This window comes from Rhinoderma darwinii, chromosome 1, assembly GCF_050947455.1.
Source record: "Rhinoderma darwinii isolate aRhiDar2 chromosome 1, aRhiDar2.hap1, whole genome shotgun sequence".
NCBI classification, from domain to species: Eukaryota; Metazoa; Chordata; class Amphibia; order Anura; family Rhinodermatidae; genus Rhinoderma; species Rhinoderma darwinii.
In genome coordinates this window covers 426841478-426869373 of record NC_134687.1, presented here as the reverse complement: position 1 = coordinate 426869373, position 27896 = coordinate 426841478, and the positions used below count along the sequence as shown (strand labels likewise).

The 27896-nt window shown below is 41.0% G+C and overlaps 1 protein-coding gene and 1 long non-coding RNA gene across 3 annotated transcripts in view; one reads left to right on the top strand and one right to left on the bottom strand.

The window, feature by feature from the left end:
- RBM19 (RNA binding motif protein 19) overlaps nt 1-6541 on the bottom strand; it is a 73697-nt gene extending 67156 nt beyond the window's left edge. The window contains exons 1-5 of the mRNA XM_075830167.1: nt 6387-6541; nt 4382-4564; nt 4169-4294; nt 1890-1916; nt 167-356 (exon numbers count right to left, since the gene is read on the bottom strand). Coding sequence (XP_075686282.1) covers nt 167-356; nt 1890-1916; nt 4169-4294; nt 4382-4564; nt 6387-6422 — 562 coding nt within the window. The 5' untranslated portion in view covers nt 6423-6541. The remainder of the gene's footprint in view (nt 1-166; nt 357-1889; nt 1917-4168; nt 4295-4381; nt 4565-6386) is intronic.
- Nucleotides 6542-6579: 38 nt separating this feature from the next.
- LOC142655700 (uncharacterized) overlaps nt 6580-27896 on the top strand; it is a 39163-nt gene continuing 17846 nt past the window's right edge. For both annotated transcript variants that reach the window (XR_012849533.1, XR_012849534.1), the window contains exons 1-2: nt 6580-6692; nt 18258-18327. This is a non-coding gene — a long non-coding RNA (uncharacterized LOC142655700). The remainder of the gene's footprint in view (nt 6693-18257; nt 18328-27896) is intronic.

Below are 27896 nucleotides of genomic sequence, written 5' to 3'. Positions count from 1 at the left end.
TATTAAACTAATTATTTCTTAAGGGGCTAATGGGCTTTCAAATAAAACAGAGGTATACTTTAAGTAGTTCTTTAGTCCCCCAGCCGAGAGGTACATAAAAATGGTCCATTTTAACGTATGCGGTCTGGTTTCCATTCAACCAGAATGTATGCAAGTTGTTTCATACCTGTATTTTTTTCACCATCTTCAGTCTCAGAATCTTGCTCTGATTCCGAATCAAAGTTGAGGTAATCATCCTGGGAACGGCTCTTCACCTTTTCCATAGGCTCAGCCAGTGTATCATTAGCCCATGTAGCTGTCTTGCTCCTATTTGCGTGGACACTGAGAAATTCTTTGAAGTCGCTGTCCTTTTTCAGCTTCGGATAAAACAGCAAACATGAAGTCAGCATTATAAAAAAAAAAAAATTGAATAGAAAAAAATTATTTTTTTGGGCACAATTTTTGACGTTTTTTTTTTCGTAGCCAAAATTATTATTGGACCATAAAGCAAAAAAGAATCCAAGACTCTAAATCTAATAACTTTTTTGTATCCACTGCTAATTTTGACAGGGAAAAGAAAAGCATCAAAAACTAGGCTAAAATTGCACTGTGTGAATAAGGCCTTACTTCAATCATTAACGCATATTATGCAGAAATCTTGTCACAATTTTATTGAAGCTACAACAGTAGCCCCTTTAAGACATGTAAACTGACAAAATATACCCATAGCACTTCAGTTTGCTATCCTTACAGCTCACAAGACAGTTCACTTTATATCGGAGTTAGCATAGATAATGGATGGATTACCGGTGCTTTCAGCATTATTTCTGAAAGAGATTAGTTAGTCAACAAAACCAAGTAAGCATATTTGGGGAAATTTATTAAAACTGGTGCAAAGCAAAACTGGAGTAGTTGCCCGTGACTACCAATCAGGCTGCTTCTTTCATTTTCCAAAGGGCTTCTGAAAATTGAAAGGTGTGATCTGATTGGTTGCTATGGGCAACTACTCCACTTTTGCCTTGCACTAGATTTGATAAATCTCCTACTTTTGATTTAAGGTCTCATCCTGCTTGTTCCCTTCAGGCCACTTTCACAAGGCCGTATTTAGGTCAGTTTTTTTATTCGGAATTTGTACAACAAAACCACGAGTGGATCCTACACAGATAACAAGTATAATTTGGAAAATGTGCTCATAGTCCGTGTTTTGGTCTCTTGATAATGGCTTAAAAATACGGATTCAAAATGCCAAAAAAGGCCTTTGTGAAAGTGGCCTTAGGCCTCATTCACACTTGCACTTTCTGATCAATATTTTGCATCAGGCCACTTTACTGTCAGCTGTCATAAGAAGGACCCATTTTCCTTTTGTTTTACTCTCAGCAGATGTCTTTATATTCGTTATTTTTTAAATGTTTTCGGCTTCTTCCAATTGTAGAAAACGTCTGAATGCGTTGGGTGATATATAAAAGGTATTTATTATTGATGCAAGTAATAAATCTAGCGAACTATTAAAGTGAACCACCAGTTATATCATGCTTGGTAATCCCGGCCAAACATGATGTAACTATCTATCGGTCACCAAACTTTGTTGCCCCATATAAGGGCAAAATAGTATTGGGACAGGTCTGCTCTTCTATTAGCCAAAACAGAACAACAAACATTGTGCCGTTCGGTTAATAGGAATTCAAATAATGCACCAGACTTATAGTTATGAGTCTGGTATATTCATGCGGGGAGCGCTCCCTCTGCCCATCTCGGGTGTGATTGCCAGCTGGCTGCTGTATATCTGCATACACAGCAGCCTGACAACCACTGTGAAGAGGGCGAGGAGGACTGCCGGCTCGACTTGTGCTGCAGCTGATAAACCTGGTGACCGATTCTCTTTAAAATCATAAAAAACAAAAAATACTCACATCTTCCAAAACGGAATTCTTCTTTGGCTAGAAAAAACAAAAGATGGTGTTCCAATTAAAAATTTGTAAGAAAACGACTACTCTATTAATGCTAGCCTGTGTCTCTAGGATATTCGGTTATTAAAAAATAATAATTTAGAAACATCTTCTTTAAAGGGGTTGTTTAGTTTCAGCAAATTACTCTTATTTTTGTATAATTAAAAGTTATAACATTTTCCAATATTCTTTCAGTATTAATTCCTCACTGTTTCCAAGATCTCTGCTTGTTGTTATTCAGTAGGATTATTCATTCTTTACTATCAGATAAAAGTTTGTCCATGGAAATGTGATGGATACACAGGGGCATGGTTTGCTACAGTGTGTCAGAGCGGTCTCTTTTAGCAACCCCAGCGCCTGTGTGTCCATCACATGACCATGAACCGAATTTTCTCCACTGGAAGTAAACAATGAATGTCCTTACTGAATAACAAGCAGAGATCTTAAAAACCGTGAGGAATTAATACAGAAGGTATATTGGAAAATTATACAACTTTTAATTATACATAAAATAACATTAGTTTGCGGAAACTGGACAACCCCTTTAGCGTTCCTGATTGATTGCAATGGGATTTTTTGCAGAGCAAAAACCTGACATTCCATAATTATTAAAGGGGCTCATGAAGACAACCCCTTTATAAAATGAAGCTGGCGATCTGCCATCGTGGCAGGGGAAGCTGCGTCTAGGCATACATTGTCATGAATGGACGCACCGGGCATGCCAGAGCGGTAGCTGACGTAACAGAGTGGCTCTCAATTCCAGCACATAGAGTGGGGGGTCCGAGAGGGAGATCCATTTGCCCTTATAGGGCATATGGACAGGGGTTATTGTCCTGAGACAACCCCCTTTAAAGTCAATGGCAGCCATTAAAATCAGTTACGCTTATTTTTCAATCCGTTTAAAACAGAAACCTTGATCTTAAACAAGTAGCTTTACAGCAATTTTAAAGTCCCATAAACTGTGGTAACTCACTATTCGTATATTACGTTATTCTGCAATTAAATCACTATCAATATTGTGGCAACATATTACTGCCCTGGTGTATTCAAATACTGCGACTCAGAATGGACTGATAATTGGTGGTATACAGAAGGTAAGGATATTATTGAATTGATAAAGTGCAAATAAAATACTATAAAGATTTAGAAAAATGATGTGCTCACGACCCTTTTGGATGAAATGCTGTGAGAGAACTAGGTCTGTGCTGAAGCCCCACAAATCTTCTCTTATTTAGATGTAAAAAATCTATCTATATATATATATATATTAGCATAGTTGCCTTTCCACGTAAGATAGCTGTTGAATTGACGCTTGTTCGACAACCAGCTCTTCTAATCTCTCCGTAAAGATGGATGCTTAGATCGTCTAAGTATGCCTGTATGATCAACAGTGGAAAGGGAGGAATGCAGCTGAGAGAAACGCTTGATGACGGCTTATCTCCAGGAAAAACAAATGATTAGGTATGTTAAAACCAACATGCCCAATCCTCACTTCCTCTGCCATCAGGAAAAGTAGGGAGCCCACCATACACATTTGCATTTTTCTGTTAATAGTTCATCTGTCAGCTGGTGTGAACTTTTTGGCCTCATGCTCCCGACCATAGTGTTTTCTAATGTCTACAAAAACGATGTCACCAACATGTCCCAACCCCTTGAAAAGGTCACATGATCGCCCAGGCGCCATTTTCTTGGAGAATCCCCTGCTGCCGCATAGCAACGCTTCTGCAATTACAGACAGCTAGAGAAGCACATCCGTAGCCGTCCGCAATTTTGCAGGCTCTTATTGGTGAGTTTGTACCGCAATTGCGTTCAGGAATAGGACATGTTCCATATTTTGCAGATCATTTCTACGACATGGACACACATCCGTAAACATATCGAAAGGAGTCCGTGTGAAGAAAATCATAGGCTTTTCTTCTTTTAACCAACCACGCAAAAAGACAGTGTGTCAAATGGGGTCATAAAATCAAGATGATCATGTGCAAAATCTTTTCAGGACAAGCAAGGTGTTTACATGTTGTCCCTATACTATGATAGCATGTCCCTTATGATGGAGTTGTACACAGTTTGCTTGCGTCTTCTGTACGCACCCTTTGACCGTACATTGTCTAGTAATGATCATTCTGTTACTGAGCATTACTACTACACACATGCCATATCCGTATATTTCAGTGATATCACTATTGTTGCACCTTGGGTGGAATGTAATTTGTTTATTCATATAATGCGTACAGTCAGCTTACCGTTTTACCGTCTTCGGTTTTGTGCATTACATCCGTATTCTTTACCACATCCTTGCTTTTACTCTGGGAATACTTGCTCCATGGTTTCCCCTTATCAGGATCACCAAAAGATTTACATGGCTCCACCTTTGAAAAAAACAAAAAAGTGACCAAACAGGAAATAGTTTCTTTCATTCCACTCCCCATCACCGGTGATATATTTTTATTACTCACAGAAATACGCGTTGTGTCAATGAAGCTCTTGTTGAAGTGGCTAAGTGCTGCTTTAGCTTCATCTTCAGAACTAAAACCAATGAAGCCAAATTTCCGAAACTTGCCATCCTTTGTATATTTCAGGGTGCAGTCAGTTAAATTGCCAAATGCAGCAAACAACTCTCGGAATCTATCTTCCTTAATCTTAAATAAAAAAAGCACAAAGAAAAAATATCATGTTTTATAAGGTTTGTAACTTCAGTACTTATAGTAAACGTGCGTATGTTACTATAACCGAAAATCTGACTAAGGCTCTCTGGAAGAGCTGAAACGTTGCGTTGGACGTATGGATAGATAAAGTACCACGTTTTTTTTTCCACTCGTAACCTTGGAGTGCTGCCTGCTTTTGGAATACATGTAATAGTTATTGCACCTGACTAGAAGACAACAGGAATGGTTGTGTAAGCCTCCATATCGAGAAGAGAGCTTGACTCGGGCAGTGTCGATTAAAGACCGAGTAAATCCAAAAAATTCAAGGCACCGCTTCATGGTGTTCAAGTTCATTGAGAGTGAGTACATAAGCAGAAAAGTGAGATTTCAGCACACTGTCCTTATTCAAGGCTTGAATGCTCAAACGTTACTGTTCAGATAATGTGCTCACTGTCAAACTTTAAAACACATATTTAGGCCCCATGCACACGACCGTAAAAAAACTTCCGCAATAACGGACCCGACCGGTTCTATTGGCTGCGGACACCTTTCCGTACCGCTACGGATAAGTGTCCGTGCCGGGAATTATGGAGCATGTCCTACTTTTTGTTTTTTACGGGCCGTGCTCCCATACTTTGTATGGGAGCACTGCACAAAAATGCGGCCGCAATCGTGGGCTGTGATTACAGACATGGCCGCGTGCATGAGGCCTGGTTCTTTGGATATTCTTGCACCTGCACGTAAAGGCAGGAGCAATGAGCTATGCCAAATCTTTACAGTCTTCAAAAGGGACCCGACAAATCCTTACGAACCCCATTGACTTTACTAAGGGGTACATTAACTTTCCAGTATTTGTGCCAGCAAGAATAGAGTGCAGACTACACTGTTCTTGCCATCAAAAATACTGGAAAACATGATGGTAGGGAAAAAATGCCTGTGTTAACAGGGGAGAGAAAATAATAGCGTTAAGAGCTCCTGGCAGAGTCGTATAGGCTTTGTCTGGTGCCGTAAACATGGAGATATTCTCCCGTAGAAGCAATGCTTGTAGGCAACAATACCTTTGTACATAGAGCATCTAATGAGACAGTAAGGACCAATACAATCATATGGGCAGCATATTACTGCTCCGTATAACCCAAAGCTTGCCCGGAGCCATAATACGGACCTGTGTATGAGCCCTAAGGCTGTATTTTCATAAAAACTGCAGCCCTAAAACACGTGAGGTTTTTAAAAACAAAGGGGAGATATAACAAAATTGTTTCAAAGAAAAAGTGTAGTTGCCCATGGCAACCAATCAGGTTGCTGCTTTTATTTTTGCAAAAGTGGAAGGTGTAATCTTATTGGTTGCCATGATCAACTACTCCACTTTTCCTTTGCGCCAGTTTTGATTCCCCAAAGTGTGAATGGTATTTTCATCTTGACGTTGCAGTTTTACCGCTGCACACAATTTTTAGGCTAGCTGTTCCCTGGGATAAATCCATTTTTGCACAACGGTTTAATGAGAGTTCAAACTTTTCAACGTGCATAAACATAATATAGTCCAATAATTACAGCAACCTGTTTTCTATGATACTGTTACAGTAGTAAACACTTTTTAAGAATTGCCATATGAATCAGCCTTGATAGCAAATATTTTTTTGTGTAAAAATCTAATGATAAATATTGTGGCAAATAACAATAAATATAACTCAGTAAGTAATCAAGGAAAACATGGACACATGTCTACACGTGAAAACCATAAGCATGGTAACGCTGACAGTCCCGAGACGGATCGGGAATATTGACATCCTTCAGAAGTAAGCAAAATATGAAATACCCCATTCGGGAGATTCTTGACGATTAATCGCGACATCTTGCTTGGTATCTTTGATTAATGCCAGGTAGTTGAATCCCAAAGTAGCTTCACGTTTAGCTTGTGGGCGCCGACATCTTGGTTTACGTCACGTGACTAACGATGCACTCTCGCAGAGAACGAGACTGACGCGCACAGAATGGGGGCGTGGCCTGTCTTTGTTAGGCGCTCTGTGCAACTCGTTGTGGTCCGCAGTGTATGTTCTAGTCTAGTGTGTGCTCCGTGTATTCTGCGTCTGGTGAAACGGATTTCTTTCTATTTTCTAAACGGGTTAGTATATCTGTAGTTTCACGTTCTTTCTACATTTTTGAAAAAATTAGTAAAATAAAGTCTTCGTTCACATCTGCGCCGTCGTTTTGACGGAATCAACTACGCTATTGATTTTGTCAAAACGACGGAACCCTTGGACAACGGAGACAAACGGAAACCATTGGCACCGGATCCGTCACCATTGAAGTCAATGGTGATGGAAACGGAAACCTTTGGTTTCCGTTTGTGTCAGTCAGGGTCCCGTTCCGACGGAAAGCTCAGACGGAACCCTGGCACAGATGTGAACGAAGCCTTACTACGTGGGCTAGATTGTAGACATTGAACGGTTGTTGTGAGTCAAAAAATAAATTGGAACCAGTGGCGTAACTATAGGGGTCGCAATTGTGACCGGAGCCAGGGGGGTCGTGGCCCCCCGCACCACATCAATGAAAAGTTACTATAGTAACTGGGGCCAATGTAATAAACTATATGGGCCCCTCTTACTATAGTAACTTACAGCACCTACATTCCTCCTTTTGGAGAAAGGTTATGAAAAATGGGGGCACCAAACTGAAACCATTGGCACCTGATCCGTCACCATTGAAATCAATGGTGATGGAAACGGAAACCTATGGTTTCCGTTTGTGTCAGTCAGGGCTCCATTCTGACGGAAAGCTCAGACGGAACGTCGGAATAGAGCCCTGACGTAGATGTGAACGAAGCCTAAGCCATGTTAGGGGTAGTTCACACAGATTTTTGTAGGCAGAAATTTTGAGGCAGATTTGGAAATTTTCGCGAGCGGACAAAAAAAATGCCTCTTCCTCCCATTCAGATCAATGGGGCATGATTTTGGAAGTTTTTTAAAATCTGCGCCAAAAAACACTGTGTGAACAGGCCCTTTATGCTGCCCTCTCTGAGAACGTATTCATAAAATCAGTGTGTCTGTCACTACTTTATGCTGCCCTCAGAGAGCAAGATGGTCGTCCCCCATAATCCATGTACAGAAAATCTAATAAAAAAATCTATTAATGGAGAATAAAACAGATTAAAAAAAAAAGAATATGGTTTTAAGTAATTTAAAAAAATGTTATACATTTTAGGGCTGGGCAATTAATCTTAAAAAAACAAAACTGAAATTCAGCACATCTAACCGACGTCATCTTGCGCATTCTGGTTTTCTTTTTTTTTTTTTCTGGTTTTGAATGTATCTGCACCCTCAGGACCCAGGCACAGTAGAACCGTATAGTAGAGCAGGGGACCGTCCTTTCCCTGCTCTACTATTCACTGTATAATGCTGGCCGGTCACGGCTCAACGCAGACAGGCACGGTAACGTCAATACTTTGCGCCTGTCTGCGCTGAGCCATGAGCGGCTCAGCACGCATGTTTTCAGAGTCCGCTCCACTTCTGCCATATACAGTAATTTCAGTCATCTTCTTGGTCCACAATGTCTAGCCTCAGTGCCCGCCCCAATTGTATATACACAGATGATGGAAGTTATATGCAGGGTTGATGGGGTAGTATACAGGGATGATGGGGGTCCCTGTATATTACCCCCATCATCACTGTATAAAGCAGCCATCATTCCTATATATAACCCCCATCAACCCTGTATACAGAGATGATGGGGGTTACATACAGGGTTGATGGGGGTCCCTGTATATTATCCTCATCAGGGATATACAGTTAGGTCCAGAATAATTTGGACAGTGACACAAGTTTTGGCATTTTAGCTGTTTACCAAAACATATTGAATATACAGTTTTACACTAACATAAATTACCTGCTCTTGCCGCCGCCTCCGCTGGTCTACGCTCTTCTTCCTTGCGCCTTCGCTTAGTTGAACATATGGCCGGAAGCAGCGGCCGGAAATCGTCATCTTACTGTCCAGCAGCGGCTTCCGGGCCACATGAAAATTTTGCTCTATGAACGAGCTTCGTTTTGATCTGTGCGGGAGCGGCGCGTGCGCCGTTCCCACACAGATGGCGCACGCTTCCGAGAATGGAACGGCTGCCGTTTCGCATTCTCTATGGGGTTGTATGTGTCGTATAGCATCTCTGTATGTATCGTTAATCTTAGAGAAGTAAAAGTAAGAACACAGTAAAAAGTAGAACATGAGAACACAAATAAATACAATTTATGTTAATATCATATTATAAGCAATATAATAATAATAATAATAAAAAAAAATCAAGACACCTACCCTTTAAGACAAAACTTAAGGCAGGAAGACCCACAAGCAAGCAACAACTGAAGACAGCTGCAGTAAAGGCATGGCAAAGCACCACAAAGGAGGAAACCCAGCGTTTGGTGATGTCCATGGGTTCCAGACTTCAGGCAGTCATTGCCTGCAAAGGATTCTCTACAAAGTATTAAAAACAACATTTTATTTATGGTAATGTCAATTTGTCCAATTACTTTTGAGCTCCTGAAATGAGGAGGCTGCGTAGAAAAATGGTTGCAATTCCTAAACGTTTCACGGGATATTTTTGTTCAACCCCCTGAATTAAACCTGAAAGTCTACACTTCAATTGCATCTCAGTTGTTTCATTTCAAATCCAATGTAGTGGCATGAAGAGCCCAAATCATAAAGATTGTGTCACTGTCCAAACAATTCTGGACCGAACTGTATATGGGGATGATAGCTATCTAGTATATACAGGGATGATGGGGGTTATATAGACGGGCCCCATCAACCCTATATATACCAGCTCGCCATCATCCCTGTATATATCCCCCATCGACCCTGTATATAACGCCCATCATCCGTTTATATACCATTCGGGCGGGCACTGTCCGTTCGCCGTAGCTCGTGGGCATTGAGGCTAAACGAGAAATAAATAGGGTGGGCATTGAGGACACCGTGGACCAACAGGATGCCTGAAACGCAGAGCATTGTCTGAAACAATAAAATGTTTTTGTTCCTGAGCTGCATGTTTAGTCTTTTTTGCTATGGAAAATATAGATAAATATTTACCCGTTTTATTATATGAAAAGGAGTCTACGGTCTGCTACTGTCTGGGAGTCTACTGATTGTTTGTTTGTTTGTTTATTACAACTGTGGGGACAGTTTGACTCTCAGCCTTGATGACGTGGTATATTTTGGGAAATCATAGTTTTACATTTAAAAAGTCTTCTAAGCCTATGATTGGTCAGGACAAACATATTTTCATTGTATTCTATTGGCTGAATCAACGTCATTGTCAAATTGTAAATGATTGGCTGAAATCAAGCTACTCCCTTTTTGAAAGATATATTGTAATTGTTTTGATCAATAAAGTCAGAGGAGTATTTTCTGTTATACAAAACAGTGTCGCTGTGTCTCTTACTTCTCTCCGATATATTGATATAACCTATGACTTGGATCTGGATACGTTTCCTGTGAGGGTATCGGTTGAAATACCCATCTAAAACTTCAGTCTAATATATTTTGGGCCATGATTGTGTCAACAATTTTAATGCACAGCACACGGATGAGTTTTATGCTCATCTGAATGAGCCCTTAGGGATCAACTTTTAGCCTGGGGCTGGTCACTTCCTCCTCTCCCGGTCACCGCTTCCCTCTACAGAGGTGGTAAGGTCCCTCCGCGGGTGGGGTCTCCTCTGGGGGGGGATGCTTCTCCTGGGGTCTGGCCCGGCTCCATGTTGCAATTGTGGGAGCCGGGACTCATCGCTCAGTGTTTGGCCGCTTCCAGCGCACTGCAGTGACTACTTCCGGTCGCGGGCGTGCGTTACTTCAGGCGGTGGTGATGCATCTACGTCCCAGGAAGCAGTGTTCCGGTGGCCCACAGCGGGGAGGAGGGGCTACAGCGCGTCATAGGCAGGGGGCCTCGCCAGCCAATCCTAGGCCTATTTTTGGCCTGAACAAAGATGGCTCCTTCTCCAATAAGCAACCAGCATGGAAGCACTAGGAGAAGCATTAGTAAGCGCTGAACGATCGGACCCAGCAAGATCCTCCAGTCCGGTACTTTAAAACAGCATGGGATCTTCTAGGAAACATGGTAGGACAAGTAGCCTCTTTTTCATTATTACTCTTCTCCTTCCTTTGTATATTACATGTTTCTTAAGTCAGAGATGGTCCCAGGAAAAAGTTGGACAAAACACGTAACAGAGAATGTGCTACGTGTAGCAAGAAACTGGCGGCTTCATATCAGAAACGTTTATGCCAGCCATGTTTAGATAAGGTCTTGGCAGAGGACTCCACTAGCCTGACCAATAGCATTAAGGATATGGTATGAACCGAGGTTAGGAACTCGCTTAAATCTTTTAAAAGGAAGCATGTTTTACCTAGTACCTTGTCTGGTAAAACAAGGGTATCGGACTCTTCTAAAATTCGCCTAAAATTCAGGGTTATAATCAACCTAAAGCAGCTGAATACCTTCCTGATTTACTAAAGATTTCATATGGAGAGTATCTCCTCCACAGTAAATCTCTTCAAAAATTGCATGATTGAGAGGGGCAGTAGTTCTAAACAACTCTCTAACCCACCTCCAATACAGGGCCCTCCCATTTGGCATCTCACAAGCTCCGAGAATTTTCCCCAAACTAATTGCAGAGATGACTTCATACATAAAAACAAAAGAAATTCTTATAATTCCATACCTAGACGACTTTTTGATGGTGGCAGACTCGGCCCAGGCAATAACACTTCATCTACAAACAATACGCTCCATTCTGATAGATCTGGGGTTGAACATAAACATAAAAGATTAGAATCTAACGCCTTCCAACAAATGCATCTTTTGGGGATCCTCTTAGAGTCCTCCAAGCAGATGTCTTTTCTCCCTCAAGGAAAAATTCAACCATTGGTAGAAAGGGTCTCGGACCTCTTTCTAGATCACTCAACCTCTTTCAGAAGGCCTATGTTTGTCCTGGTCTTCTAACCTTATGTATCCCGGCCATAATGTGTGCACGGTTCAGGTCTAGACCTCTGCAGAGGGACATATTACAGAAGTGGTACAAGAGCAAGGTCTCCTTAAATCACTCCCTACACCTTTCAACAGTAGCCAGACTCTCGCTCAGGTGGTGGATGAAGGTCGAGAATCTCAGGAAGGGAGTGTCATGGGTAATGTCCCCAACCCTAAGCATAAAAACAGATGCAAGGCCTTGGGGGTGGGGAGCCCATGGTGAGTCCTCCTACTTTCAAGGTCACTGGGATCTTCAGACTTCCATAAGATCTTCCAATTACAGGGAAATGGCGGCAGTACTTCAAGCTATAAGGGGCACCATACCCGTAACCTCGGGGAAAATGTAAAGATTTTTTTCAGACCATACGACTACAGTGGTGTACATAAATCACTAGGGAGGTACAAGGTCAAACCTTCTAATGGAATTATCCACCAAAAAAAATTCTCTGCCAGAGCTTCACTAATTGTCCCTTTCTGCAATCCACCTAAAGGGAAAAGACAATCAGTAAGAAGACTTTTTGAGCAGGAAGGAGTTACTACAGTCGGAACGGTCCCTAAACCAGGAAGTCTTCCGGATGATAGTTTCCAGGTGGGTGGATCCTTCAGTAGATCTCTTTGCTACCAGGGAGAACAGGAAGGTTTTCAGATTCTTCTCCCTAGACCCCAGGGACAACCCTGTAGCAGTAGATGCTTTCTCCCAGCGTTGGAGTCAGGCTTTTTCCCCTCATGTGTCTTTTACCAAGAGTGTTAAAAAAGATCAGGGAAAACAGGGCCTCGGTCATCCTAATCGCCCCATTTTGGCCAAAAGACCATGGTTCACGTGGCTGATGAAGCTGTCCTTAGCTGAACCATGGATTCTCCCAGACAGACCAAATCTCCTGTCCCAGGGCCCAGTGGATCATCCCAACATCTCCAGGCTGCATCTTACAGCATGGAGATTGAAAGAATTATTCTCAGAAAGAAAGGTATTTCAGAATGAGGGTATGTGCACACCCACTAATTACGTCCGTAATATACGGACGTATTTCAGCCGCAAGTTCCGGACCGAACTCAGTGCAGGGAGCCGGGCTCCAAGCATCAAAGTTATGTACGACGCTAGGAGTCCCTGCCTCGCTGCCGGACAACTGTCCCGTACTGTAATCATGTTTTCAGTACGTGACAGTTGTCCTGCAGCGAGGGACTCCTAGCATTGTACATAAGTATGATGCTTGGAGCCCGGCTCCCTGCACTGTGTTCGGTCCGGTACTTGCGGCCGAAATACGTCCGTATAATACGGACGTATTAGTGTGTGTGCACATACCCTCAGTCATTCCCACATTATTAGCAAGTAGGAAACCGGTTGCCTCCAGAATATACTTAAATGTCTGGAAAGCTTTTCTCTCATTTACAGGAGTTGATATGAATTCCTTAACAGATCCTGATATACCCCTGTTTCTGGATTTTCACCAGGCCGGGCTGGACAAAAATCTTGTCCACAGTGATTCTCTGAAAGCTGCTGCAAAGTAGAAATGATTCCGGGAGCTGCATCATTCCCTCAGCCTGCTCAAGACAACCAGTGGGCTTGTCTAAAGCTTTTTTTATTGGCTGAAACTTCTTTCTTCAGGTCCGCATTCATTCTCATGCGTAGAAATACTCATGAAACTGATTTTAACCCCTTAATACCGTAGGTATTTTAAGCCAAGCAACTTTTTGAGTTTTTCCATCGTCTCATTCAAAGAGCTATAACTTTTTTAGTTTTCCGTCAACATAGCTGTATAAAGACTTGTTCTTTGCGGAACAAGTTGTATTCTTTAATAGCACCATTTTGGGGTACTTATAATTTATTGATTAACTACTATTAACTTTTTTGGTGGGGTAATAGGAAAAAAACCTGACATTTCGCCACTTTTTTGTGTCTTAAATTGATGCAGTTTACCGTGTGGTATAAATAACATAAAAACTTTATTCAGGGGGTCGTTACGATTGCGATGATACCAAATTTATATTGTTGTTTTATATATTTTACTACTTTTACACAGTAAAAACCCTAACGTTTTTATCTTTCTGCTGACAGCTGTATGAGAGCTATTTTTTGCGGGACGACTTGTAGATTTTATTGGTACAATTTCGGAGTACATGAGACTTTTTGATTACTTTTTATCTAACTTTTTTGAAGGCCAGATGGACAGAAAACCGCAATTCTGGCATTGTTTTTTGTTTTTTTATGGCATTAATCGTGCGGATTAAATAATGCAATAGTTTTATAGTTCGGGTCGTTACGGACGCAGCAATACCAAATATGTGTAACTTTTCACTTTTTTTCATAATAAAGTATTTTGTAAGGGGAAAAAGTGGGTTTTTACTTTTTTTTTAATTTGGGACTTTTATTTACTTATTAAAACTTTTTTTTTAACCTTATTTTTAGTCCCACTAGGGCACTTTACTGTGCAATCTTTTGATCGCTTATATAATACACTCCAATACTTCTGTATTGCAGTGTATTATGCCTGTCAGTGTAAAACTGACAGGCCTCTGGCATGGCCTAACAGGCATTTGCTAAAGGCAGACCTGGGGGCATTTGTTAGGCCCCCAGGCTGCCATAAAAATTGCATCACGGGATGCCGGTGGGGCGAGAGAGGGATCATGATCTGTTAGCAACAGCCCGAGTTTCAGGTGCTCCACGCCCGATGCGTGAAAACTTCTTCTGAAGCGCCGACATGAAAACGGAAGAACTACCCCTAACTGCTGACATATGAAGAAAATACGCTGGTCGTTAAGGGGTTAAAGCGTGAAAATACCTTTATAGACGTCATTGTGATCTTTGGTCACCAGAAAATGCCAAGTGTCCCCATAAGAGCAACAAAACATTGGCTTTTTTCTTTTTAATGGAAAAATGTAAAAGAATGTAAAAATATTTAACCCCTTAATGACCGCCCACTGTCTTTTGCAGCAATATGATATCATATATGCAGCAACGTGGAGGGAATTAAACAGCTGTAATGAGAAGTGTAGATGTGAATCCACCTTTAAGGTGACATGTAATCTCTCTCTCGCTTTCTCTCTCGTGAAAATGCACCAATATAGGACATGCAGTGAGTTTCATGCGACGGACTCTCGCATATGAAAACTCATGCATGTGTGAACAGTCCAATTGAAATATCAATGGGTCCATGTGCTGTGAGTGATTTTTCTACGCACAGCACACAGACGAGTTTTACACTCGTCTGAATGATCCCTAATACTTAATTTCCCATGTGATGACGCTGCAGGGAAACACAGCACTTACTGCCAGGTTTCCCCACAGATAAAAGTTAATCACTGGGTCCCAGCAGGGGGACACCTTTTGGATCTGCCTTTTGTCAAGGGACCCTTTTAAAAAGTAGGGAATGTCCAAAGCGCATAACCCCATATGCTCAGGTAGGGTGTATTTACACATGATGAAATTGCAGCAAAAATGCGGCGATTTGGAAAATCACTGCAAAAAAAAAAAGCTGCTGCTTGTACGTTTTTGTTAAAATTTTCTTTCCGAAAAGAGAATCAAACATATCTACTCTTATTTTTTTTTTTTCTATGAATCTTTTTTTCAAGCATTTAAGCAATAGCCTTTGAGAAACATACTTTGTCATTTGTGTCCTAACTATTGTCTGGCACAGTATGTTATTGCAAAGATGTAAAAATAATGCCTTGCACAACCCTGGCCCTATCTGCTCTTACACCTAGACTAAAAAGTCTGTACATGGGTGCTTGGCAGTATGGTTTAGAGGCCATAAGGTAGCTAGGGGAGAAAAATATACTAAGAGGGCTTATCTGACTTGTTAAAGCTTTTTTTTTGGAACAGCTGCAAATGTCCAAATAGAAAAAAAAAGTCATTACTTTCCTATACTTTTCCCCGGCAATCCATCGCTGACGCATCGTTGGTCCTCCTGCTGTTTGTTCATATGCAGGCAGCATGTCACCGCTGCAGCCAATCAGATGACTATTATGACTGTACATGCATTTATATATTGATTAATTTTGCATGAAAAGCGATGGTCTAAAATATAAAGCCCCCACCCCCTGAAATTTTTCGGGGGTTTCGAGGCTATGCACCGAACACATGTCCTTCCACTTGTCTGGGGTCATCTTTTGAATTATGTGATATGGTACTGCAGCTTGAATGGGTCAAGTCATTCATCCATAAAGTTTGTATTGAAAAGGTATTATTGGTTGTTTTGTTTTTTTTATAGTGTGTCATCACAAAGATCACTAAAGAAATGGTATTGTATTAATTTTACTTTAGGAGAACAATTCTTTTTTTGTTTTTTACAGCAGATGGCAGTAGTGGCCTTATACAAATGAAAAAGGTCCCTGTATAGGACTGAGTATAATAACTGGATTGCAAATTGCATGGTAATTGGGTTTATAGTATTTATATAGGTATAACAAATTGTTTATAATTAAAACGATTTAATTATTTTCATTATTTAGTCTTTATTCAAATATTAGTACAATAAGTTGACCTATTTGAACAAATAATACCTCTTATAAGCAGTCGCTCATCTATTCACCCCTCTGTGCCCAGTTAGTCCATTACCATGCCCAAGATGTTTACCAGTGTCCAGACTGTGGCGTTAATTAAGTCGTAACGCACCCATCAATAACGTTCATACATTTTTACACTGTCATTATCCTGTCTGTATCCGATCTTTAGTGTAAATCCCCCAACTGATTCCCTAGCTATATCCGTTACATGCTACAGTCAAATTGATAACCATTATCGTTTGCGAAGAATGTGTTAAGAAATCTATTCTCTGTCAGAAATTTATGTCAGTCAGGAATTACATCTTCACCCACTGATTGTTACGATAAACAATTGCATCCAACTAGTTCCACAAAATATTGGTATTGATTACAGCATTAAATAGGGTAAATATAACTACATGTTGGTGACGTAACAGGACAGCGTAATGTAGGAACGTGCGCTAAGCTCCACCTCCTGGCTATAAGCCATGCCGCGGGTTTGATCTACGTCGTGTTGAAAGGGCGACAATTACTAAGTGCCAAGGGGCTGTATGTGTGCCAAGCAGCCTAATTTCCCAGCAGTCACTGTCGGTCATACAGCTTTTTAGGAGGAATGCAGGAGGCTGGGAAACAAAAGATGAATGGCCGATGTTCTTCTCCTTGCGAATGGGGGGGGGGGGGTGTGCGGTGGCCAGCATTGTTGCTGACATGAGGTGCAGATGCATTGCATAGGAAAAAGAGCCTTGAAACCCGTCCAGAGACCCTAGAGAAAATCGCAGAAGCGGTGAGATCTTATTCTTTACAAATGCATTTTGTGTGCAGGTAAGAATTGCTAAGACTGCAACTAGGTTGCTGGAGAAGGAGCCGCACTGAGAGTGCTCCATGAACTCTAGTTATATTTCTCTATTTTAACTATATAGTCTGCAACATTCAGTTACCTATTATATAAGGTGTATTCATTCTAGACTTTCTAATCTAACTTTTTAATAGAACAGACTAGTGTTGGTCGGGTGGAAGTAACGAAAGGGGATTGGAGTCACTATATGCTAAGATTGAGAGCCTCAGCAATAACCCAACTAGTGTTCTTAAATAGAATCTTGTCACCTCTGACCCCCTTAAACGACAAGAATAAGTAAATAGCTTAAAAGACGCTGATTTTGAATCTGCAATTTTTATCATTCTACTCACTTGCATGCTATTGCTCCCGCTGTAAGCCTGCAAACGGCAGTGCGATGCATGCTGATGCGTAGAGACTCCTAGGACTTGTCATCGGCATGCAGCGCACGGCCCCTTTCCAGGTTTATAGCGAGGAAATAAGTGAGTAGGAATATAAAAATTACAGATTCTAAATCAGGGTCTCTTGCACTATTGATTATTGTACTTTAGCACGGTTTTCGAAGTTGACAGTCCCTTTAAAGGAAAGGTGTCATAAAACAATTTTTTTTATTTTATGTTTTTAATTATTTAAATAATTAATTTAATTGAATAAATTTTTTCAAATTTTTTTTTTCTTTTACACTTTTTGTATTTTTATGGGGGCTGCTATTTTTTATTGCATCTGTGTATGTGTCTCTTCACGACACATACACATGCAATATCGCAGCTACAGGGCATAGGAGGGATTTGGGAGTGGACCCTATATCCTGTGCTTCTGAGGTTCTGTCTAAACGGCGCATGCTCTGTGGCATGCGCAGTTCACAGAGACCAGCATAGAAGCTGGTTTGCAGGGGGAAAGCCTGGCGCCATTTTGTTGAAATACGGCAGCACAGCAGATCAGATGCTTCCGCGTGCGTTTGGGGGGGGGTGCGTGTGGGTTCATGTGCATGCAGAGGGGTGCTTGTGGGTGTGGGGGTGTTTGTGAGCTTAGGGTGGTGCAGTGGTGTCTGGGGGGGTGCGTGCAAGGGTGCGGGGTGCTTGTGGGTTTGGGGGGGATGCATGTGTTGGGGGGTGCACGCTGGGGGTTTGCGGAGCCCCTGCATGTGTGGAGGAGGTTTGTGGGGGGGGGGGGTGCTCCATGATGCGCCAGAATTTCTTAACCACTATTAATATTTCTTGCGGTTCTCTAGGTCCCGTGCGCCACAATGGATACGACAGTTCATTGACGCCTAGTTTCTATTGCGGCGCAGGGGAGAAGACACAAGTCTGCTGTAGGTTATTATAAGTATTTTTCACACTACTAACTTTATTTTTTTTGTTTTGCAGGTTCCGCTGGACCTATTGGACTACGTCGTAGATTCGTTGGACTACGGTGGACTACTACGATGATCTACAGGTTTTTGTTTTTTAAAACAAAATTGTTAACGAGGGTCTTGTGGGGGAGTTTCAATAAAAATATTTTCTTATGTCTCTGTGGTTTTTTTAATACTTTATTTGCGCCTTGGTAATGGCAGTTGTCCGTTTGACAGTGTCCATTAATAAGGAGGGGCTTAGTGTTAGCCAGTAAAAAGGCTAGCATTAACTCCCCATTATTACGCCGGTACCCACCACCACCAGTGGTATCAGGAAGAGCCAGGTACAATCCAGTACCCAACCAAAAGTAAAGTTAGTAGTATGAAAAATAAAAAAAATCTTATACTCGCCTACAGCAGACTTCTGTCTTTTGTCCTGCGCCGCAATAGAGAAGTCAATGAAAAATAATTCCCTTAGGGCATGTTCACACGGCGCTTAAACAAAATGACGTGTAAATGTGTCGACTACCCTAGCGTTTCTTGTAAAGCGCTTTTTAAAATACAGGCATTTTTGCATTTATTTTAAGCGTTTTGTGTGTCCTTTTCGCACGTTTTTTGGTACGTAATTTGGACTCCCATTGACTGGGGACATCTGGCGCGTTTTATGCAACAAAACAATTGACCCGAAGCTTCTTTTTTACGCAACACGTTTTTTAAAATAAGGCGCGTTGTATGTACTAACGGCTCGCTTTCCCATTGATGTAAATGAGAAGCTTAATAAAGCGGTTTTTTACGCGTTTTGTGTGATCTTTTTGCATGTTTTTTGGTGTATAATTAGGACACCCATTGACTATGGGAACATTTGTCGCATTTTACGTGCCAAAGAATCACCTCAACACTTTTTTTATGCAACGCATTTAAAAAAAAATACTTGCGGAAAAAAGCACGTCGTATGTACTAACAGTGCGCTTTCCCATTGATGTAAATGAGAAGCTTAATCAAGCGTTTTTTGGTGTGTAAAATGTGCCAAAAAAGGCGTCAAACACACGCCATGTGAACCTGTCAACTGAAAAGTCACTCACCACAGGGTCTTCCCTCTTGACTTTCATAATTCTTAGCTTTTTGGTGTATAGCTGCTGCCAACTACCATTTGTAAAATCACTCCCAAAATAGGAGCTGGACAATACTTGACAATTTGAACACACCTCTTCCTGGCTTGAAGCCAAAAATAGGGAGGGGTGTGAGTCTCCCTCCCACATTTATAGCAGCTGTGAGTTAAGCTGCTTTGCCTGATTTCTTGCTATAATTCTGGGAAGTACTCCCTCTGGTGGCTAACGTAGGAAAACATCAAATTATTATTTCATTTTTAATACTTCCCGCCTTGTGGAAGAAAATAAAAATACACCAAAAAACTATAAAAATATAATCAAAATAAGTAACTTACTAAAAAAAAATGTTTTCATTTGCTACACATTCCCTTTAATATCTGTGTGGAATAAGGGCAGTTGGCTGAGGGCTAAGCTGACTTTTGCTTAGAGTGAATTGGAATATTGTACCACAATCTCTTGACTGGTAACCCCAAGTGATTTATGACCTGATTGTGACAACATATCTTACATTGGCCAGTGGTGTAGCATGGAAGAGGTTGCTTAGAGCCTGATACTTTATTCGTTTGTACATACGTAAGGTGTCCATTATATGACATTAGAGGCCGTTGGAGGGCCTTATGTTGATAGTTGATATCTGCTGAGACTGCATAAGGACCGAGTAAAATTGCTTGACTGGCGACAACTCTAATCTCGAGCAGGTCTATCCAGATCAAGATGTTTTCTCAATAACCTCATACCACAGAGCTGTCCAGGAGACGTGACACTATCTTGATTAAATTGAAGGCACCATACACCAACGTTTTTTAACTTGAGAGTCTATTGTCAACAGATGGCACCCGTCACAGCCATTTAGTAAAAAAAAATGTATGCTAAACTTATTAAAAAAAAAATGTAACATGATAATCTATGGACAACAGATGTATTCGTCAGAAATATGCGTTTTTTAACATTTGTTTAAACCCTTCACGCTCTGCGCAGTACTATTACGTCGAGCTGAGCACATCGTTCGCGCTCAGTAATAGTATGTCGCAGGTGCCGGCGTGGACCCCCCCCAACACATTTAAGAGCTGTGATAACTGCTATTTCCTTACCCGTGAGAACGCGCTTAACAGTTTGTGAGTTATTTGTCTTCAGTGGCACAAGCCGGGCACAACATATTGTGCACTAAACTGGCATATCAGTGGAAAATCCACTGCGCATTCATTTCTACTAAAAAACACCTTTTGGGTCAAAATACTCACTGCATGCCTTAATAAATGCTTAGAAGGATACAGTTTCCAAAATGGGGGTCACTTCTTGGGGGTTTGTTTTACCTTTTGACCTCAGAGCCATGTAATTGTGGGCCAATAATGTGTAAAATCACCAAAATAGATCTCAAATGTGCATAGTGATCTTTCAATCCTGAGCCCTGCCATATGTCCAGGCAAATGATAAATGCATTGAGGGGTGTAGTTTCCAAAATGGGGTCACTTCTCTGGGATTTCCACTATACTCTGGTACCCAAAGGAGCTCTGCAAATGTGACATGGTGCCAGAACAGCAATCCAGCAGCATCTGTGCTCCAAGTGGCGCTCCTTCCCTTCTGAGTTCTGCCTTGTGCCCAAACAGCCATTAACGGCCACACATGGGGTATTGCCTTACTCGGGAGAAATTGAGTAACAAATTGTGTGGTGTTTTTTCTTCTATTACCCCTTGTGAAAATAAAATATTGGGAGCTAAAACATGGTTTTGGAACAAATGTCATTCTTTCATTTTCACTGTTTTATTCTAATAAAATAATTCTAAATGTTCACTACTCCCCTAAATGAATGCCCTGAGGGGTGTAGTTTCCAAAATGGAGTCAGTTCTCAGGGGTTTCTACTGTACTGGTACCTCACGGGCTCTGCAAATGCGACATGGTGCCCAACAAACAATCCAGCAAAATCTGCATGCCAAACAGCACTCCTGCCGTTCTGAGCCCTGCCGTGTGTCCAAACAGCAGTTTCTGACCACATTTGGGGTATTGCCGTACTCGGGAGAAATTACTTTACAAATGTTGGAGTTCTTTTTCTCTTTTACCCTTGTGAAAATAAAAAAAAATTCTATTTTCTTGTGTAAAAAAATGCATATTTTATTTTCACGGCCTAATTCCAATACATTTTTCAAAAAACCTGTGGCGTTTAAATGCTCACTATACTCCTAGTTAGATTCCTTGAGGGTGTAGTTTCCCTAATGGAGTCACTTTTGGGGGTTCTCCACTGTTTTGGTCCCTCAGGGCTTTGCAAATTCGACACAGCACCCAAAAACCATTTTAGCTAAATTTGAGCTCCAAATGACGCTCCTTCACTTCTGAGCCCTGCGGTGTGTCCAAACAGCAGTATATGACCACATAGGGGGTATTCTCGTACTCTGGAGAAATTGCTTTACAAATGTTGGGGTGCTTTTTCTACTTTTATTTTTGAGAAAATTAAAAAAATTTGAGCTAAAACTAATTTTTGTGTGAAAAAAATATAGATTTTCATTTTACGGCCTAATTCCAAGACGTTCAGAAAAAAACCTGTAGGGTTAAAATGCTCACTATACCCTTAGATGAATTCCTTGGGGAGTGTAGTTTCTAAAATAGTGTCTTTAAAAAGGAGGCCCCAAAATCCACAAGGTGCTTCTTTGCTTCTGAGGCCTTTGTTTCAGTCCAATAGCATATTAGGGCCACATATGGAATATTTCTAAAAACTGCAGAATCAGGGCAATAAATATTGAGTGTGTTTCTCTGGTAAAACCTGTTACAGAAAAAAATGGTTTAAAATGGAATGTCTTTAAAAAAAATAAAAATATTTGTAAATTTCACCACCAATTTGCTTCAATACCTGTGAAACGCCTAAAAGGTTAAGAAACTTTCTAAATGCTGTTTTGAATACTTTGAGGGGTGCAGTTTGTATAATGGGGTATTTTATGGGGGTTTCTAATATATAGACCCCTCAAAGCCACTTCAGAACTGAACTAGTCTCTAAAAAAAAAAAGACTTTTGAAATTTTCTTAAAAATGTGAGAAATTGCTGCTAAAGTTCTAAGCCTTGTAATGTCCTAGAAAAATAAAAGAATGTTCAAAAAAACGATGCTAACATAAAGTAGATATATGGGATATGTGAACTAGTAACTATTTTGTGTTGTATTACTATCTGTCTTACAAGCAGATACATTTAAATTTAGAAAAATGCTAATTTTTCTAAATTTTCTCTAAATGTAGGTGTTTTTCACAAATAAACACTGACTGTATCGACAAAATTATACTAATAACATAAAGTACAATGTGCGACGACAAAAAAGTCAGAATCGCTTGGATAAAAAAAAGCATTCCAAAGTTACTACCAGATAAAGTGACAGATTTGAAAAATGGGTTTTAAGCCTTAAAGAGACTCTGTCACCACATTATAAGTGCCCTATCTCCTATATAAGGAGATGGGCGCTGTAATGTAGGTGACAGTAATGCTTTTTATTTAAAAAAACGATCTTTTTTCACAACGCTAGGAGAGATTTTGGTTTATGCTAATGAGCTTTCTTAATGCCCAAGTGGGTGTACTTTTACTTTCGACCAAGTGGGCGTTGTACAGAGGAGTGCATGACGCTGACCAATCGGCATCATGCACTCCTCTCCATTCATTTACACTGCACTAGCGATATAGTTATATCACTATGTGCAGCCTCATACACAAGCCCTAACATTACTGTAGTGTCCTGATAATGAATACACATGACCATCCAGCCTGGACGTCATGTGTACTCAGAATCCTGACACTTCTGACTCTTTTTTTGTGAGATTCCGGCAAGTGAAACCAAATCTCGCGAGATCACGGAGCTCACTCAAGAGAACTGCAGAGACTACTTTCACGCTGGAACAAAAGCACATGCGGTCTGGAATCAAATATATGTCTTTCGATTCAAACCAATAGATCCCTTCTCTGGTGGCAGAATTAAAAAAATATAAAAAAGTGGTAGAATGGCAGCCATCAATCACCGAAGACGATTGTCACTACGGATGCCAGTGCAAGAGGCTGGGGCACCCAGATTCTTCGTTATGTTTTCCAGGGGAGAAGTCCGCAAAATATTGAAACCCGCTCATCAAACTTCAGAGAGTTAAAAGCAATGTGGAAAACCCTAAAACAAGCGGGACATTTACTGCAGGGAAAACATGTCCTAGTACTATCAAACAACATGATGGTAGTAGCTCATCTGAAATAGCAGAGGAGCTCAAGACATGCTTCCCTTCAACTTTTATCCACACATCTTTCAATGGGTAGAAAGTCAACCGCTACGTAAATTTGGTATCGCCGTAATCATATTAACCCGTAGAATAAAGTAAACACATAGATTTTACCGCTTGATGGACGCCATAAAATCGAAATCCCCAAAAAATGGTGTAATCACTGTTTTTTGCCCATTTCACCCCACAAATAATATCTTTCCAGTTTCCCAGTACAATATGTGGTACATTAGATGGTGCCATGAAAAAATATAACTTGTCGCGCAAAAAAACAAGCCCTCATACGGCTATGTCGTCAAAAAAATAAAAAAGTTATGGCTTATGGAAGGCAGGAAAGAAAAAACTAAAATAAAAAACTTAAGGCCGTGTCCTTAAAGAGAACCTTTCACTTGCCCATACATGTGCAGCTGAGTGCACCATGTAATAGGCACTGCTGCACAAACCTTGTCTCACTTACATTTTTTCTTCTATCCTCCGTTATTTATTTAGACACAGCTTGTGCTGTGTGATCTCTCTCGCGAGATCACACAGTCTTGTTTTTTTGCAGAGAGCGTGCGCGCGCGTTCTGCAGAATAAGACTGTGATCTCGAGAGAGAGATCACAAAGCTCAAGCCACTCTCACACTGTCCGTAGATGATTGGACAGTGTCAGAGTGATAAGTAATACGCCCCCATGCCATTTAAAAATAAAGAATCACCCCATTGACAATTCAGGGCGTTATTTACATATCGGGTGCCAAATATAACGACACCGATATCTAAATAACGGAGGAGGATAGAAATGTTTTTTTAAAGTGAGACAAGGTTTGTGCAGCAGTGCCTATTATATGGTGCACACGTATGGGCAGGTGAAAGGTTCTCTTTAACCCCTTCCCGACATCCGCCGTATATATATGGCCCACATCGGGTGGGGGAGTATGGAACGAGCTGAGCCCGCTCCATAGGACGAGTGTGTAATTTGTGCGTTACAGCCGACACTGATGAAGGCACCCAGGTGGGCTTCATAGGAAACTGTCAGAATCACAATATACTGCAATACATTAGTATTGCAGTATATCGTGCAAGCGATCCAACAATCGCTGGTTCAAGTCCCCTTGGGGGGTCTAGTAAAAAACTGAAGTACATTTTTTTTAATAAATAAAAAAAATGAAAAGTTAAAAAAAACAAACCTTTTCCCATTTCCCTCATGCACAATGTAAAAAAATAAAAAATTCTGGTATCGATGCGTCCGTAAAAGTCTGAACCATTACAATATATCTTTATTTAGCCCGCAGGGTGAACGCTATAAAAAATTACAACCGTCAGAACTGCTGTTTTGTGGTCACTTAATATCCCACAAAAAATTAAATAAAAAGTGATCAAAAAGCCCTATGTACCCAAAAATGGTACAAATATAAAACCACAGCTCGCCCCGCAAAAAATAAGCCCTCATACCACTAAATCGACTGTAAAATAAAAAAAAGTTATGGCTCTCAGAAAATGGCGACAAAATTCAAATTTTCTTTTTAACCATCAGTTTTTTTCATGTAAAAGTAGTAAAACATAAAAAAAACGATATGAATTTGGTATCACTGTAATAGTATTGACCAGCAGAATAAAGTTAAAATGCCGTTTTTACTGCACGATGAACCCCGTAAAAACAAAACCACCGAAAAGATTGAGGAATCGCTGTTTTTTTTCTATTCCACCCCACAAATATTTTTTATCCAGTTACCCACTACATTATATGGTACAATAAATGGTGCAGTGAAAATCTACAACTCGTCCCGCAAAAAAACAAGCCCTCATACGGCAATATTGATGGAAAAATAAAAAAGTTATGGCTTTTGGAATGTGGGGAGGAAGAAACTAAAGTGTAAATCCGAAAAATGGCTGCGGCGGGAAGTGATTAAAATCTGCATCAGGTTTAAGTGTTTTAGGACGATAGATTCATTCTAATTCTCTTTGTAAATAGATGTCTTCTATCACCTCCCCTTCTCAAATGGGGAATCGTGTCAATCACACGGAACCGTAACTGTCGATATGTATGTTTAGCCTCAGAAAAAGTGTTTGGAAACTGGTAGATCTAAATGCGTGCACCGTATTGTATAGCGATGTTGATTTATTAACACGTTTTTAAATCTAATGTGGTTTCACCCACATACCACATGTCACAAAGACACTGTAACAGATATATTACGTGATCTGAATTACAAGTTATTAAATAATGCTTAATGTTATAAATATTATTCATTTTCGGATGTGTAAATTAACTTCCTTTAGTCATAAGGCGGCAATTTACACAACCCAAGCATGGGAAGCAGTCCTTTTTTGAGGGACTATATGGCTGGTTTCACACACACTATTTACGGACGTAATTCGGGCGTTTTAGCCCCGAATTACGTCCGAAAATACGGCTCCAAAGCGTCGGCACACATCTGCCCATTCATTTGAATGGGTTTTACGATGTACTGTGCCGACGGTCATTTTTTTTACGTGCCGCTGTCAAAAGACGGCGCGTAAAAAAGACGCCTGCGTCAAAGAAGTGCCTGCCACTTCTTGAGACGTAATTGGAGCCGTTTTCCATTGACTCCATGGAAAAACAGCTCCAATTACGTCCGTAATGGACACAGCGAAAAGCGCCTGCAGTTGCCATTACGTCTGAAATTGCGGAGCTGTTTTCTCCTGAAAACAGCTCCGTGATTTCAGCCGTTACGGACGTGTACGTGTGAACATACCCTATGTGATTGAGACCCTCTCCTACCCGAGCCCAGATCTGACCTGACAAGTTTGTCTTTCAAGTAGTGGGATTGACAGTGTAAAAATAAAGAGGGAACCTTTAATTCGGGTATATTCTGTAGGCACCCCACTAAGATGGTCCAATGTCTCAGAATAATCGCCAAAATTGATCCAGGAATCTACAGTTACTTCTGCCACATCGCTAGCTTTTCACAGTGCTGTGTTGTAAACCCAGCACGGGGGTCCTGTGCCAGCTAGAGCGGGTGCCGGGCTGTATAATGACAGCTGGGCTTCTGCTCTAATGGCCGGAATCTGGGGTAACCCCTTATATTCCGCGGTCAATAGTGACTGCGGCATCTTAGTGGTTTTTACAAAGGCCCCCATGTCTGCCAACAGTAAATACCTGTCGGTTTTACACTGAAAGGCATATACTGCAATACAGTAAGTATTGCAGTGTGTTATAAAAGCAATCAAACCATTGTATAGGGAAGTCCCATAGTTGGATTAAAAAAGTAAAAAATAGATCAATATAGTTTATAATTATATGAAAAATCCATAGTAATAAAAACAAGGAAAAAACTTTTTTTTCCCCTTGCAAAATGCTTTATTAAGAAGAAAAAATTATAAAAATAATAAAAAAGGCAACATATAATTGGAATTGCCACATCCTTAATGACCCAAACTATAATGTTATTTAACCCGCACAGTGAACACCGTAAAAAATAAAAAACGATTCATCCCGCCTTCCAAAAAGGCGATCAAAAAGTTTTATGTATCCCAAAATGGTACCGATAAAAACTATAACTCATTCCGCAAATAATAAGCCTTGATACAACTATGTAGGCGGAAAAATAAAATTTTTATATCAACGCAAAATACCTCCATAGCAGCACTGACGGGAGGGTTCCCCCGCCCCCAGGGACAGGAAACAATGATGAATTATTTCCATAAAAGGGTCCCTCTTACCTGCTTCAGTTGTTTCCTGTCCCTCAGGGACGTGAGGAAGACGCCGGTCAGTGCCATTCGCTGTTACAAGCAGCCTGGAGTTTCCATACTGGCTTCGTAGAGTACAGGATTCTCGGGGCTTTTTAACAGCCTTTCCTGTCCTTTGGGATGAGTCTTCACATGAGAGGCAACCCCGGGCTTCTTCCCCGCTCTCCCATGGAGGGAAGCGGGCAGGGTTTTAGTGTGCGGTGAGCGCGATGTCTGGGCTGGGATTCTCTCTCCAGCATAACGGAAGGGGGCGTGGCCGCATGTGATGTCGTCACGGCAAGCTCCCTCATTGGCCTGAGACGTCGTGGCTACAGCGGAATCCTGGGTTTTGGCACCAATTTAAAAAAATGTGTGCCACCCATCTGCTGTAACATGCTGATACTATCCAGCTGCAGTATAGGACCACATCATGTCTGCCCCTGCTGAGTCTGTGGAGCCTGCAAGAACATGGACCCGGGAAAAGCACTTAGCCCAGTAAGGGCTCTCCTTTGTTCCTTCTACCTGTTATGTCACTGGGTCAGTTGTGTTTATAGGGGATGCCTGTTTTATCTTTATCTATCCACAATCAAATGTTACGGGGTCTGGAAAAAAAAGAAGATAATAGTATTTTCGATCCATA